General features: G+C 43.2%; 1 protein-coding gene across 2 annotated transcripts in view; it reads right to left on the bottom strand.

The window, feature by feature from the left end:
- Positions 1-14,391, bottom strand: part of MYO1D (myosin ID) — a 185,082-nt gene that overhangs the window by 131,777 nt on the left and 38,914 nt on the right. For both annotated transcript variants that reach the window (XM_068419052.1, XM_068419053.1), the window contains exons 2-11: positions 12,269-12,477; positions 11,330-11,423; positions 10,405-10,570; positions 8,778-8,831; positions 7,742-7,837; positions 6,527-6,643; positions 4,848-5,051; positions 3,571-3,716; positions 3,374-3,488; positions 2,503-2,673 (exon numbers count right to left, since the gene is read on the bottom strand). In XM_068419052.1, coding sequence (XP_068275153.1) covers positions 2,503-2,673; positions 3,374-3,488; positions 3,571-3,716; positions 4,848-5,051; positions 6,527-6,643; positions 7,742-7,837; positions 8,778-8,831; positions 10,405-10,570; positions 11,330-11,423; positions 12,269-12,477 — 1,372 coding nt within the window. The remainder of the gene's footprint in view (positions 1-2,502; positions 2,674-3,373; positions 3,489-3,570; positions 3,717-4,847; positions 5,052-6,526; positions 6,644-7,741; positions 7,838-8,777; positions 8,832-10,404; positions 10,571-11,329; positions 11,424-12,268; positions 12,478-14,391) is intronic.

The raw sequence follows: 14,391 nt of genomic DNA, 5'->3' as shown, positions 1-14,391 counted from the left end.
CCCATATTCTTCTCTCACTTAGACCTTCACTATTGCCTAGTGTCTTGGAAAACACCACGTCAGGTGGACTAGAATGGACCTTCTCATATTCTTCCCTTCATAATCAGTTTGTTGACATTGACATTTTCCACACTTCGAAGATTTAGGACTTCACAGACTGTCTATCACCGCACTTGATCCTTCAAAAGTATAAAATCAACTGAAAAAATCAGAACTTAAAGAGGCTGAGAAAATGAACCTGTGATGTTGAGAAGTACTACCAGCATAGTCAGCATGTCTACAGATCTAGATTAGCATTAGACAATTCAGAGAAGGATGACCCGTGCTCTAGGAACATAAAATTTTGCCACAAATACTCATAGTGGAAGAGTTTGTCAGTATTTTTCCTGGAGTTTGGCTTTCACCAGGACAACCAAGCAGCCAGCAGCAGATCAGACATGGAGTACCCAAACTAGGACACTATTATTTAGGGCACAGCAGCCCCTTAGAGCTCATCCACATGGAGCCAGTGTGCAACATGCTCTAGAGGGGAGCAGTGAAGCACTAACTCACGCTGAAAGATGGGAGCTGTTCCCACAATGTATCAGCACATATACTTTAACTCTTTAGGAACAGCTTTGATCTAAGCTGAACTTTATAGTATCTGGACAGAACTACTGCAGCCTACAAAGGTAAATCGTGAAAATTTCTACAGCAATCATGAAATGAAATCAAGTCCTTTGTTTTAATTCAAGGTAGAAGAGGCTGGCTTAGAAAGCTCAGGTTTCCTACAGCAGTTCTAGATGGGACTGAGGAAGATATCTTAGATAATGGTAAAGGACATCTGCAAAGACACGAGAGGGGGGGAAAAAACAATTACAATGCTGAGAGTTTTATGGGTCAATTTTTTCAAGGCTATATTGATTTAAACTAGAAATTAGCAACCCAGGAGGATACATCATACCCTCCATAAACATTATTTATAGCAGTATTCCTTGTTTCCCTCCTAGTCTGTGCAAACAGTTTCTGACGATGCCAGCACCTACTGAGGAATGCTGCAACCGGCAATATTTTCTTTTAATGTTCCCTGTGCTGTGAAGGGACTCTGGAAGGTAAGGACTCAAATAGAATTTTTTTTTTTTTTTTAATTTTCATTTTATAGCCTCCTACGTGCTTTATGAAATTCAGTCCTCTTCCTCCGCTGGATCAAAGTACCGCCCGCTCTCTCTGTGCTGGAACCACTGTGCTAGCACACATGGGACCAAAGACAGAACAGAAACTGAACTCATTTCTCTACCAGCTTCCCTCTATTGACTAGACAGCTTCAGAAACTGGACCACTTCCCACACTGCCCCACTGCAGAGGATTTCAGACTCCATGCCCCCAGGCTTCACTATTCACAATCATTAGTACTACTAAAGGAAGCAATTTGCATTAAAATGTAGAAACCCAGACAAGGCTTCATGGAAATACTTGTTTGCAGGTGCCATGCTATGCCTAACTCACTCATCTTCTGCTTAAGCAGGTAAAATCCAGGTTAAGGAGGAAAGCAAGGTTCCCTGTTCGCCCTCTTTCAGCCAGGATGCGTGTGGCAGATGACAGATGTGCTGCAGCTAAAGGGCACTTAAGGAAAGCCACGTTTGGGAGAAAAAAGTGGTTATTTTATTTTTATCCCAGCCTCTACCCAAACAAGCCACATCCAGACCTATTGTTTCTGTTCAGCCTCCCTGGAGGCAGCCTTTAGCACATATCTTATACAACCACGCTAATTTTGTAGTTCTGACCTACATAAAATATCGTACTGGGGTGGGAGGGAGAAGGGGGGAACCAGCATTCCGAATGATGTATTTCAAACAACGGTTCTGAGTAGAGAGACATCAATAAATTAAAGGCTCTTATTTGATTGCTCAGTGTGAAAGATTCTCAAATTAATCAGGCTGGTGCCCGTGTTTTCAATATGCTGCCAAGTGAGGAATAAATAAAGCCTTTTAATTCGTACATTGTACCAAAAACAAAGCAAGTCGAGGGGCCTGGATGATCATAGGTACAATCTGAGATGAACATGTTTTGTAGCCAATGACGATGGGAAAAAAAAAATCAGTGCTGTAATAAAGCAGAAGTGTGAATAATTTCACTGTCACTATGTATTAGAGCAGGCTGGGAAGAACGTCACGTGGGTTGAAACTGCGCATCCATTGGTTACAGATGACATCATGATATGTCAAGGCACGAGTTGACGCTTCTTTTATGCCTGGAATAAAACTGATCTCACATTGGACATACTTGAGCTCCCTCTGCCGGGTATGGGGCTGCCCGAGGCACGACCTAAACCCAGACTAGACAGCCTCTTCTGCAGTTAGGGGCTGCTGCTGCTCTCAGGCATTTCATTTCACACTTGACAGTAATAATTCCAACCCCAGCCACCCTTCAAGTCTTTTCCCGTATTCCGTTGCGCCTACAAAAATAGAAAAGGCATCAGACAGGAAAGGAAGCAAGTTTTAAGGACACAGAGGCATACGTTACCTTTCTGCTGGAGAAATGAGCATGCTTCCCCAGCTTGTTATTAAGAGCCTCGAGGAACATCTCGTCTGTAACTTTTCCAACGTTCATGCAGGCATCGTCCAGAATGGCAATGATCCCTTTGTGCTGCTGCTCGACCAGGTCGACGATGACCTGATTGTTAAAGTAATCAATCTGCAAAACACAGAGAACGAGTATATTTGTGACTTTGGCTAGTGAAAGAGGAGCATTAGCATTGGCCAGTGATGAACAGTACCATATGTCTGACAGAGAGAACTGGGCCCACCATGCACAGCAGAAACAATCAGCTTTCAATATGTTGATCACTAACTCAAAATTAAGCAGGGTGCTCTCCAATCACTAAACAGCAGAGAAGGTGATCTTCCATATACCTCCCATGAATCTCAAGGCCTCTGCTAAAAATCAGCTACTACAGAACACACTTTAAAATGTCTTTTAAAATTCAACTGTGCACAGACACCACAGTGAAAACTGCACACCTTGTCCTTGGCATTATGAAAGGAATTTGAACAGAACTCAAGATTTTTACACTTGAATATCTACAACTAGACAAAATACACAAGCACTCAGAACAGAAACACACGGTGATGCGTGTGGCATCATGGAGATGCCACAATATGTTTTAACTCAGACCTGGAGTCACTTATTTTCCCAAACCATAGCAAATAAAGAAATGTTGTGAGATAATTGGTCAGCTTCTTCCACAGCCTGATTTCCAGACAGCGAGTCTGATAGTACAACTGCTGTGGACACAGATGTCCTGTCGACTTCAACAGGAGCAACTTTAGATCTGGGGCTTATGCTGGTACACTGACCTCAAACCGACCTCTCCCTCCCCTGCCAAATCACTCACATGCTTCCAGGGAATTCCCTCTCGCTGGTACTCTTCCTGCTCCTGCTTTAGAACCAGCTGAATAAAGAGCTGCTGGAGCTTTTCATTGCAGTAATTAATGCAAAACTGCTCAAAACTGCAAAAACATAAGAAAAAAAGGTGATTAGTTTTCTGGGAAAGGAGAAGGCTCAGCGCTGTGCTTTAACAACGTGGCTCACCTGTTATTGTCAAAGATTTCGAAGCCATAGATATCCAGGACGCCAATGACAGTGTTTTTCCCATGTATTGTAGTGTCATAGTTCTTCACTTCAATCACATCATTGATGTGTGTCACAATCCAACAAAAGAGGCGCTCGTATATAGCCTGCCAGGAAACAAATACTGAGGAATTTTGCCTGCATCTGCCTCAGTTCTGGCTGGTAAATGCAACACGTGGTGCTACAAAGCTTAATTCAAGATGCTGCCCTAACCACACAAAAGCTACAGATAACATTCTGCTAAAAGTGAACAGCTACTGACTTGAAGAAAATATTCTATGAAAATATTTTTTTTTCTTTCTTCCAAAACTCATTTACACCAAGTCTAAATCCCAGTAAGGTCACTAGGTACAGCAGTTCCCTTAATTTGATTCCAGTCTGCTTTTCAGCTGCCTAATAACTTCCCTTCCTGAGAATTATTTAACAATATTGAAGAGCAAGTGAGAGGTCAGTTATAGAAACCTAACAATTGAACACAATGGCAGTAAAATATTCCTGTTCACCTCATAAAGGAAGTGTTCTGTCGTTATAGGTATCTTGAAGTTCAAAACGTACTGCGAAGCTGTGCAAACATATCATCTTAGGAAAAAAAAAAAGCCAAGTTAATAATAAAGGATCTTCATAACTTCATCCGTTCTTCCCTTATCATTTGATTTCTTAGCAAGGACAACTGCCACTCCTTCAGTCACCACCTTTCCAAAAAAAAGATAACACTTGAGGTTTCCAACCTGAGCTCTAGATGTTACAGTTCTACTCTCTGAATTTAACTGCTCAATGAAGTCATGAACCTTATTTTGCAAAATGTTCAGCCCTGTACAATGTATTCCTTTTGCAGATGCCAGCAAAAGCCAGGCTGGCAGCTCCCTGCCCTCTCCCGCGCGCCGCAAGCACTGCTGGTTGTGGTGCGTGCTGTGTCACAGCTGGGAAGGGCAGGGGTGGTGCTGCTCTGCAATGCCCCTACAGAACACAGGAGCGCACACATTCAGAAATAAATCTGCATGAAGTACAGACTTCCCGTGTCTCAGCAAGCACTATACTTACTGATCCACCCAGGAACCCTACTGGGACCTGAGCATTGAAAAATGTGCAATTATGAAGGCAATTCAATCTTGAATGCCGTCCTCCGGCATCGCCGTTCTTTGCTGCACCAAGTACAACTCAACCAAAAGGCAAAAGAAATGTGTCTGAGTCACTGTCACATACAAAATCAGATGCAGAGAAAGGAAATTTAAACTCACTTTTGCAAAGGCATCTCTGCCATAGGTGGCTTCTTGTTCAGTATGTTGTTTGTCAATGACATCCCGACCTGTAGCTACAGTTCGATACAAAAGAGCCTTCTCCACCATGTCAGATTTTGTTGACAGCAAGTCTGCGATGATCGACACGACCTTGCCATTTTCTATTACAGGCGTATCCCCATCCACAGAAAACTTCAAGTTCCCCTGCAATAAGTAGCAAGAAACTAGATTTCTCAAAGTCTTATGAGCATAAATCTTATGAGGAGCGGCTGAGGGACCTGGGGGTGTTTAGCCTGGAGAAAAGGAGGCTGAGGGGAGACCTTCTCGCTCTCTACAACTACCTGAAAGGAGGGTGTAGCGAGGGGGGGGTCGGTCTCTTCTCACAAGGAACAAGCGATGGGACGAGAGAAAACAGACTCAGGTTGTGCCAGGGGAGGTTTAGATTGGAGATCAGGGACAATGTCTTCCCCAAAAGGGTTGTCAAGCACTGGCACAGGCTGCCCAGGGCAGTGGTGGAGTCCCCATCCCTGGGGGGATTTAAAAGCCGTGGAGATGTGGTGCTGAGGGCCATGGGTTAGTGGTGGGCTTGGCAGTGCTGGGTTAACGGTTGGACTCGATGAGCTTAAAGGTTCTTTCCAACCAAAACGATTCCATGATTCTCTGATTCAATCTGTCTTTTATCAATATGAATCAGTACACCCTAAGTTCATCCATATTCCACCTGCTATTCAAGTCAGTAAATCTCCTAACACATTACAAGGGTGGGCCTTGTGTACCCACGTACCCTCAAAGCTCCAACACCAGTTGAAGCAGCAAACCCTGACTCAAAGAAAAACAGTTCTTGTCATGCTATTGCCCACAAAGGTAATGTGAATATTGCGGGGAAGCTGACAAGTCAGCACCGCTAACAGGACTGGACTGACAGCGCCAAACACAACAGCTTTGTCACTGAATACCTGCAGTGCCAGGATTAACACGCAATACCACGGCATTATTTGCAGGAGTGGTCTCATACCCTATCTGCATGGCCTGACTCTGTCTCCATTCCCTTCCCCAGCACTGCGGCAGGACTACCCCAAGGAGGAGAAAAAAAAGGAAAAAAGCAACAGTTTTCTTTGCCACCTTCCTCTTGCCCACCCGCGGTGCCCTTCTCCTCAAGGGAACGTAAGATCTGAGGTACAAGGACACTGCGCAGGGGAAGAGACTCTGTGGGTCTCAGGAGAATATGGGTGAAGGAATGGATTTCCTTAGCACCAGAATACAGAGGATTGAGGTGTCCTGTATCTGGCTGTGCTCATGACTCCACCATGAAGTGAAGCACCATCCCTCCAGCAAAACCACAGTGGTGATGGTGAGTGTGAGGGTAAAAGGGGACAGAAGGATAGCAAGGCGAGAGCTCCCTACCCATTCACTGCCAAACCCAAACAGTTCCTGTTCAGAACATTTAACAGCTCCCAGTACTTAGTGGTATCTCTGTTTTGGGACCTGGAATATGCAGGAATAAATGTGATCTTCCATCATTACTGCAGTGTATGGAAGTCAAATTGTATACACTTTTCCAGCCAATAGATCTTCCAACTGCTTCTGCAGTAAAAAAATTAGAGCTGCTGGAAGTACAAGTACGCTGCTTGACCCCTCCTGAAGAACAGCCTACTCACACCTGCAGGCAGAGAGCTTACCAAGTGAAGAATGGCTGCCACAATTTTGTAGACAGTCTGAATCTCCTCTTGCTTGAAGCCTATCACTTTCATGGCATCAGCTACTGCTTTGAACTCTGCACCATCATTGATGGAACACTGAGGGGAAAGAGATGTTTGGGACATGAGAGGCTTCATGGAAGTGAACTGTGAGAAAGCAAAGATTTTGCAAGCCCATGGGAAATAGAGATGTACTTCACTATTTTTCAGATGCAAGACACTGTCATGAGATTTCTCAACTTATTCGAATGCCATATCGTATGCCTGTATGCTGAGCACTGCGTGGGACACACAGGTACACTAGCTGCAATGAGACACAGAAATCCATCACAGCACGATTCAATAGTTCAGTACTTTCCCAGTGGAATTTATTGTGAAAGAGTAGAAGTGATTCATAAAAAAATCAGAACAGTTACAAGTAGTGCAGTCACCCTCTGAGTAGAAGCTGCAGAGCACCAGCAGTAAATTTCTGCTCACCATCTTTCTCAAGATGAGCCTCTGCCCCCCTCCCCTCCCAACCATCCGCGTTTGTTTTCACTGCAGACTTCTAGAGAAACTGATAATGGCATCTGAGAAGGTCTGTGGGCTGGTTTGCCAAAGAGCATCTGAAGAAAGCAATTAGGAAATCGGGGAGCCTCTTGAATGGACCCTGCTTCAGAGGGTCAACACTAAGGACAACTGCAGACGTATTTAAAGTGTTCAGGAACTTGCTGTCCTAAAAAGTTTATGGGTGTGGTCCCTTCTTTCCTGCTCAGAGGCCTCATCGAGGATAACTCAGACAGGAAGAATGAATGTTTCAGTAACTGAAATGGTCCTACTGTAATGAGTCCTTATGGTTTTTTTATGGCTTAAGTTACCCATTATGAAGCATGAAAAGTCTGTCACTGATAACAGGTCAAATATCTATGCCTGCATTTATTAACAAAGGTGGTGTCTATCCTTTTATATTTTTATAAAAAGCATTTTATTGCTTTTTATAAGCAGACACAAATGCAGTATGCACAAGTACACGTGTGCTTTGTCTTCTACGGCCAGAAACTCCATTAAAAATAGCACATCGGTGTCACCTTTCCATATTCATCCCATAAATATTGTTCTCAAAGTACAGCTTCTGCCAGCTCAGCAGTACTTTAAGTATTTCAAGAAGCATTTACAATTTTAAGACAAGTAACCTCTAATTCACTGCAACACCCTCACCTTTAGCTGTGCTCCGGGACAGATGTAGTTGTAGGCAGATGCATCCTTCTGAAGATGTAGAGAACGTAACATCTGGTCAGAACCCCCTTGGAGGAGCTGTACGAAGAGTATTTTAAGAAACGGTGAATGAAAAGAAATAAAAATCCTTCCTTTTTCTGTTTCTTTTTCATCTGCTTGACAAGCAAAATAATAAAAAGAATTAAATTACTGCTACAGAAGGATCAGCTACAGTATCTGGAGTCACAAGCACGTGCGCAAGTACACGGTCTGCATCGTTGTAGGGCTCTGACCACCAGAAAGAGGTTGCCTAAATGACTGTCCTTTTGAGTGACACAACTGTTTAGAAAACAAGCCTGAACCTCTTCACAAACCAGACATGTTTACATCTGTGACACGCCACAGATGCGTCCTAGCAAGCACACTTATCTTCTCTGCTATACAGAGACTTTCCAACACGGAAATGACACATCCATGAGAAAGGTGCTAACGTGCCATCATGGAGTACTGAATAAGTGGGGAAAAAAAATAAACAAACCTACATTTCCCTCACTGCAAAACTGAGAATAAAGGTTATACTAATCGGCTGACCATTTCCCCCAAAGGACACCCAAGGGAACCACCATCCAATATGGAAGATATTAAAAAGAACACCCCAAAAAAAAGAAAGTCAACTTGCTGTCATAAAATTACTTCCATATGGACTAAAGGCCTCAAGAGAAAACAGAGGGATTAGACTTATTACAAATAAAACAGTGACTCAATGGCCAATATTCTCCCATATTTGTTTAGTTAGCCTCCTTTTAAGTTTACAAATGTGTTAATATGGGACTGGAGCATAGAAAAAAATAAATCTTCCCATGCTCCTTCCCCAGCCCAGGCCTCTTCGAAGAACTAAAGAACCTAAGATCACCCAAGATGCAACAACAAGGGGAAACCTTTGCAAAACACACGAGAGGGTGAAAGCTTTAAATATTTTGCCTGTCGTGTCTGGGAAACTTGAGAATCGAGTCATTTGTTTCTGCAAACGAATACAAACCTGGTAAAAAGAATGAAAGCTCCGTTCTCCTGGCTGCTGCACAATCACACGAGACTGCAGGGAAAGAAAATACAAGATGGGTATTTCTGGATGTGGACAGTCTGCTTCCCCAGCACCTCCCCTTAGACACCGATAACATCGGTTCACCACTGCTAGGACACCTCCAAACTCAGCTTAGCTTACAGTCAGTCTCTTATGACCATTATCAGCTAGGCGTGACCATGGAGTCTGAAGTCTATAATCCAAAAGACCAGCTTGTGTAACAGCTGCAATGTCCTACTTCCAACCAGGAATCCCACGTGGCAACTACGGAATTACAGAGTGAAATAAAACATCATTTGAATTTAAGAGTTATTTAATGGCTGGAAATGAAAAACAAGACTCTCTGACTACCAGAAAATACTCCATGGGCCATAGTTAGGGCCTTATGGTAACCACATCTACAGCCCCAGGACAGGCTGACCACCAGCACCCACCCGCTGTACCAGTGACCGCTCTGCTCTAACACAAGCGCACTGTTTTAGGGAACAAGTGTCAGCTCCATCTTCAGAGCACTTATTCCAATCAGCATAAAACAGCACACACACAAAAAAACCCATGTTAAATGCAGCAGAAATTCAGTCAACAAGCAACATATCCTTGTTTTATGCTACAAGTTTGGGCTATGGAGAGTGATGAGGCATGTGTTCCTGCTGCAGTGCAAAGCCACTGGCTGTTAACTGCTTGTGTTCGGGCCAGAACCTCAACTGCTTTCAAAATGGAAACAAATTGAACTTGGTAGAAGTCAAGAATATGAAATAAATGATCAGGATTTAAGTCACTGCAGCTGTAGCCCCACCCCTTTTTTGCATGGAAGTATCACATGGTAAATGTTTGGGTTTGTTGTTTTGGTTTTTAAAACAAAGTGTTTACTCTCAAAATAGACTTCAGGGAAATAATGGGAGAAGTAAAAAACACAAACAAAAAAGCATGTTAGCAGATGTGGTCAAACATATAAATTAAAGCCAGATGTGTGTCTCACACATAACGAGAACTGTTAATAGATCAAGCCCAGCCTCTCAACAGAGTTTTACATATTCCAATGTTTTCGGTCACCACTTCATGACATTAAAAAAAAAAGTTATGCTTAGGATCACTTGGAATATATAAAAATAAAGTTACTAAAAGACCACACAAGGCTGTGGCATTATTCCAGAATAACACTTCTCAAGCATATCGTTGCTACTTACAGACCTAAATATCTTCTGCTCTTATTCACCAGTGAGATCGCAGTGCAGGAACTTACAAAGGAGTTTTGCAGACATTAATTAATCTCAGCTTTTATTCTGGATACAAAGTACATAAAGGCTTATGTGCATATAGGTGTTGAGTAACACTAGTCCCTGATGTGGTGAGCTCTGAAAGCAGAGCTGTTACAGTACAGGGCAGTGCCAGTGCTTCAGCAGTATTTCAGTTATTTACACTGACTCTTGAAGAAATATTAAGCCCTAGAATTAATGAGATTCTATGCCCTCATACGTCACCTATTGACATACCATGTTGGAAAGGAAAACTTTGTATTGGCAAAGCACGTATTACAAAAGTAACTACACAAAAGCCTTTAACTCTACAAGGGAGCGAGCCTTACCTTTTCTAGTAAGTAATTATTGATGTGCCCACCTATTGGGTCTCCTTTAAAATCAAAGTTGATATCCATATACTTTCCAAACCTGCTGGAATTGTCATTACGGTTTGTTTTGGCATTGCCAAAGGCCTCTAACACACAGTTGGATTTCAGCAGTATGTTCTTCACTCTGTAGTACAGACAAATGGAAAAGAGAACAGGGTTAAGTCCAGACTTGTATACTCAAACCACGGAATTTTTTTTTTCCACAGGCATTTGTAGAGAAGAATTTAGTAACAGCAGAGATGCTCTTTGATGATGTCTTTGGGCAGATGTGTACGACATTAGCAATCCCACGGGAAATCAGCTGGGAGCTTTCGGTAATGTTCCTCAGAGCAGAGCAAATGGGAACCAAAGACTACATCCCCCGCTGAAAACAGCATCGAAAATTCAGTTCCTTTACGTATGTAATTTTGAAATCAATTCCTTGGATTCTTTTGCAAGTAATTTGCAAAATTTTTGTCAGGGTAAGTATTAAGTCTGTTTCAGCAGAAAGCCACAGTCTTTGTGTAAAACCTTTTACTCGCAGGCTGACAGGCACATTTTGCAATTCAGGAGCACACAAGTCTGAAAGGTCATGGAATATGCTCCTCACCCTCAACATGCCATTCTAACGGACACATATTCCAGGCAACTTGCCACAGGAAACATGATTTCTAGATACTGTTTTTATTTTGAAAGTTCAAACTTTCAAAATAAACTTTTCTACGTGATTTTAGCAATGAATATTGCAGAACTCCCAGAGTAAAAGTATCTGAAGACATTAGGTAAATGCTGTAAAAATCAGCATGTAATTAGTACAAGAGACCATCTAATAACATGGTGCTGCACAGTTCATAGAAAGAGATATACAAACAAGATTTCACTTCTTTCTCTGCAAAGCCCTTACCTTTCCACCTCTGCTCTCTGACTGGGGTTGGTAATGGCTGCTATGTACTGCATAATGTATTTACTGGCCTCAGTCTTCCCAGCCCCGCTTTCACCTGAGAGCAGAAATACAAAGATGACACAACAGTTCAAAAAAAAGCAAAGCAAATCACTGAAAAGTGTATCTTAACTCTACCCAGACAGGGTTTGGGTTTTTTGTTGTTGTTATTTTTTAAAGCAATCTTATTTGTGTGGACTTGGAACGTTTTCTAAATATAGCCATAACCCTGCCTGGTTGTTGCTGCTCTGCTGACTCCGAAGCAGATGTGATGTGAGATCTCACAGGTCGGTTAAAGGCCTGGCACACAGAGGATCAAAAGGAATATTGTTAGAGGAGAAAGACTGGCACGCAGAGGCTGGGCTAGCAGCAGTGCCGGGAACTGCAACACAAGAGGCTACTGTTTGGGTCCCTCACTTTTCAGAGCTGCTAAAGCACGGGAACATCAAGGAAACGAAGTGCCAGGATCCAGATAGCGACTGTTCATGGTACAAGCGCTGCTCCCACTGTTACAGCGACGACGAGCAATCAGTGCGGCCATCGAGACAGAGAACAAAACATCGGCTGGTCATCGAAGGGACAAAAATCAGCAGTTCCCTAAAGCGAGACAGGAACCCTGTCCTCACCCACCTCCACTCACACAGGCAGAGCAAGCAGAGGACTCACGTTCAAGTCATCCCTTTGTATGCACAGATTAAGCTAATGACTGACACCAGCTCTTGAATTAGAGAAGAAATAATTGTTAAGGTCTCCACACACGGATTCAAATGCAAATAAGCAGTTTTAAGATTAATGAAGTTTTCTTTTATAAAATGCTGTCATTAGCCAAATCATTCTGCTTTCTCTGCCCAGAATTTCACAAAGATCAAGTGTTCATCAAAATGAAAAGCTCTTTCAGCTTACCTGATATTACAATACAGGTGTCTTTTGATCGCCTCTTCATCGCTTTGTAAGCGGCATCAGCAATTGCAAAGAGGTGAGGAGGCCTCTCGTACAATTCCCTTCCCTTGTACTGCTCAATCATGTCACGCCCATAGATGTTCAAGTTCTTGTAAGGATTCATGGAAACGACCACCTCCCCAATGAACGTGTAAATCCGTCCTTTTTCAAACCTACCCGGGATGAGATAAAAGGGAGAAGGGGAATTAGTCAAACAGCTTCACAATGTCTTTCAAGTAAGTGGCCACCATTGAAGGTGAACTCTTCAATCCATCATCGTACTGAAATATTCTAATAAAAGATTGACTATGGTCATTATCACAGAATCACAGAATCCTTTAGGTTGGAAAAAGACCTTTAAGATCATCGAGTCCAACCGTTAACCCAGCACTGCCAAGCCCACCACTAACCCATGGCCCTCAGCACCACATCTCCACGGCTTTTAAATCCCCCCAGGGATGGGGACTCCACCACTGCCCTGGGCAGCCTGTGCCAGTGCTTGACAACCCTTTCAGGGAAGACATTGTCCCTCATCTCCAATCTAAACCTCCCCTAGCACAACTTGAGGCCGTTTCCTCTCTCTCGTCCCATCGCTTGTTCCTTGGGAGAAGAGACCGACCCCCCCCTCACTACACCCTCCTTTCAGGCAGTTGTAGAGAGCGAGAAGGTCTCCCCTCAGCCTCCTTTTCTCCAGACTAAACACCCCCAGGTCCCTCAGCCGCTCCTCATCACACTTGTGCTCCAGACCCTTCACCAGCTTTGTTGCCCTTCTCTGGACTCGCTCCAGCACCTCAAGGTCTTTCTTGTCATGAGGGGCCCAAAACTGCACCCAAGATTCGAGGTGCGGCCTCACCAGTGCCGAGCACAGGGGGACGATCCCTGCCCTGGTCCTGCTGCCCACACTAGTGCTGATACAAGCCAGGATGCTGGTGGCCTTCTTGGCCACCTGGGCACACTGCTGGCTCATGTTCAGCCAGACAGTATTATCTGACCAGTGTGGCCCGGCTGGCATGTCAGCATGTTACATAGAGACCTGATGTTACAAGGACTAAGAACTAGGGCTAGCTTTGAATCTTACCCCCTACAAAGGAAACTTCTACACCTATGTCATGTACAGATCCACGACTGATCAGATTACTGAGGTACAAAAACCAACCGCATTTCTGAGTACAGCAAACTTTTGCTTTGCTGACACAACCAAGCCAGCTTGCTGCATACTCAGGTATTTCTGTTGCCATTAACATGCTGCCAGGAACAAAGGTTTCTGAGAAATTCTTTAGTAAGATTTAAGTGAATACAATTTACTGTTTCTACAACTGACAATAAAATGAGTTTGTGATGAGTTCATATAATCTGCTTCATAAAGGGGATTTAAAGGCAAATTCTTTTTTCACATTCTACAGTTGTCCAAAGCCCAGCTCAGCTCAGAGAAGCAGAAGTTTTGAAGCCACTCACTTAGAGGTCTAATCATATTTGCAAGAAAGCAAACAAAGATACAAGCCAAGAAGCAAATTACAGCCTTTCAGCTCCAGCAATTAGCTTCCACTCCATCCTTTTCGCTAGAAGGCACTTTGATAACATCACTGCTGCTAAACCTGAAGTGAAAGCTTTTTAAGAACATGTTGAAAACAACCCCAAACTACACCTTTCGTAAACCCTACCTGGTCCTTCATATTCTTTCTGCAAATAAGACGGAAAATAATTTGAAGCTTGTTTAAAAAAAAAAAAAAGTGTTTTAAGTTAAAAGATGTGTCCAAAGAAATTCACATTTTATCAAGAGTTATTTAGCAGAAGAGCACAGAAGGAATTTCAGATTCACAGCTGGAGAATTCATAGAGCGTTTGCTTCTCAGGAGGAGGAAGGACAACAGCAGATTTAGATATCAAAGTGCAATCGATGGCATTTCTACCTGTCTGCACCCTGTACCTACATCTTACAACATTAGATGGCACCAGAGCACCTCCACAGACTGCAAGGGCCCTCCGCACCCTGGATGGACGCCGGCACAAATTCTAGCCTCACTTTATTGAATTTATTACCACCCCCGTGTGGTGACAGGCTTGACATTTGTTATTGTTCATTTGAGA

Source organism: Nyctibius grandis, chromosome 26 (assembly GCF_013368605.1).
Source record: "Nyctibius grandis isolate bNycGra1 chromosome 26, bNycGra1.pri, whole genome shotgun sequence".
Classification (NCBI taxonomy): Eukaryota; Metazoa; Chordata; class Aves; order Nyctibiiformes; family Nyctibiidae; genus Nyctibius; species Nyctibius grandis.
Note: the sequence above shows the minus strand (reverse complement) of the source record. Positions and strands in the feature narration are given on the sequence as shown.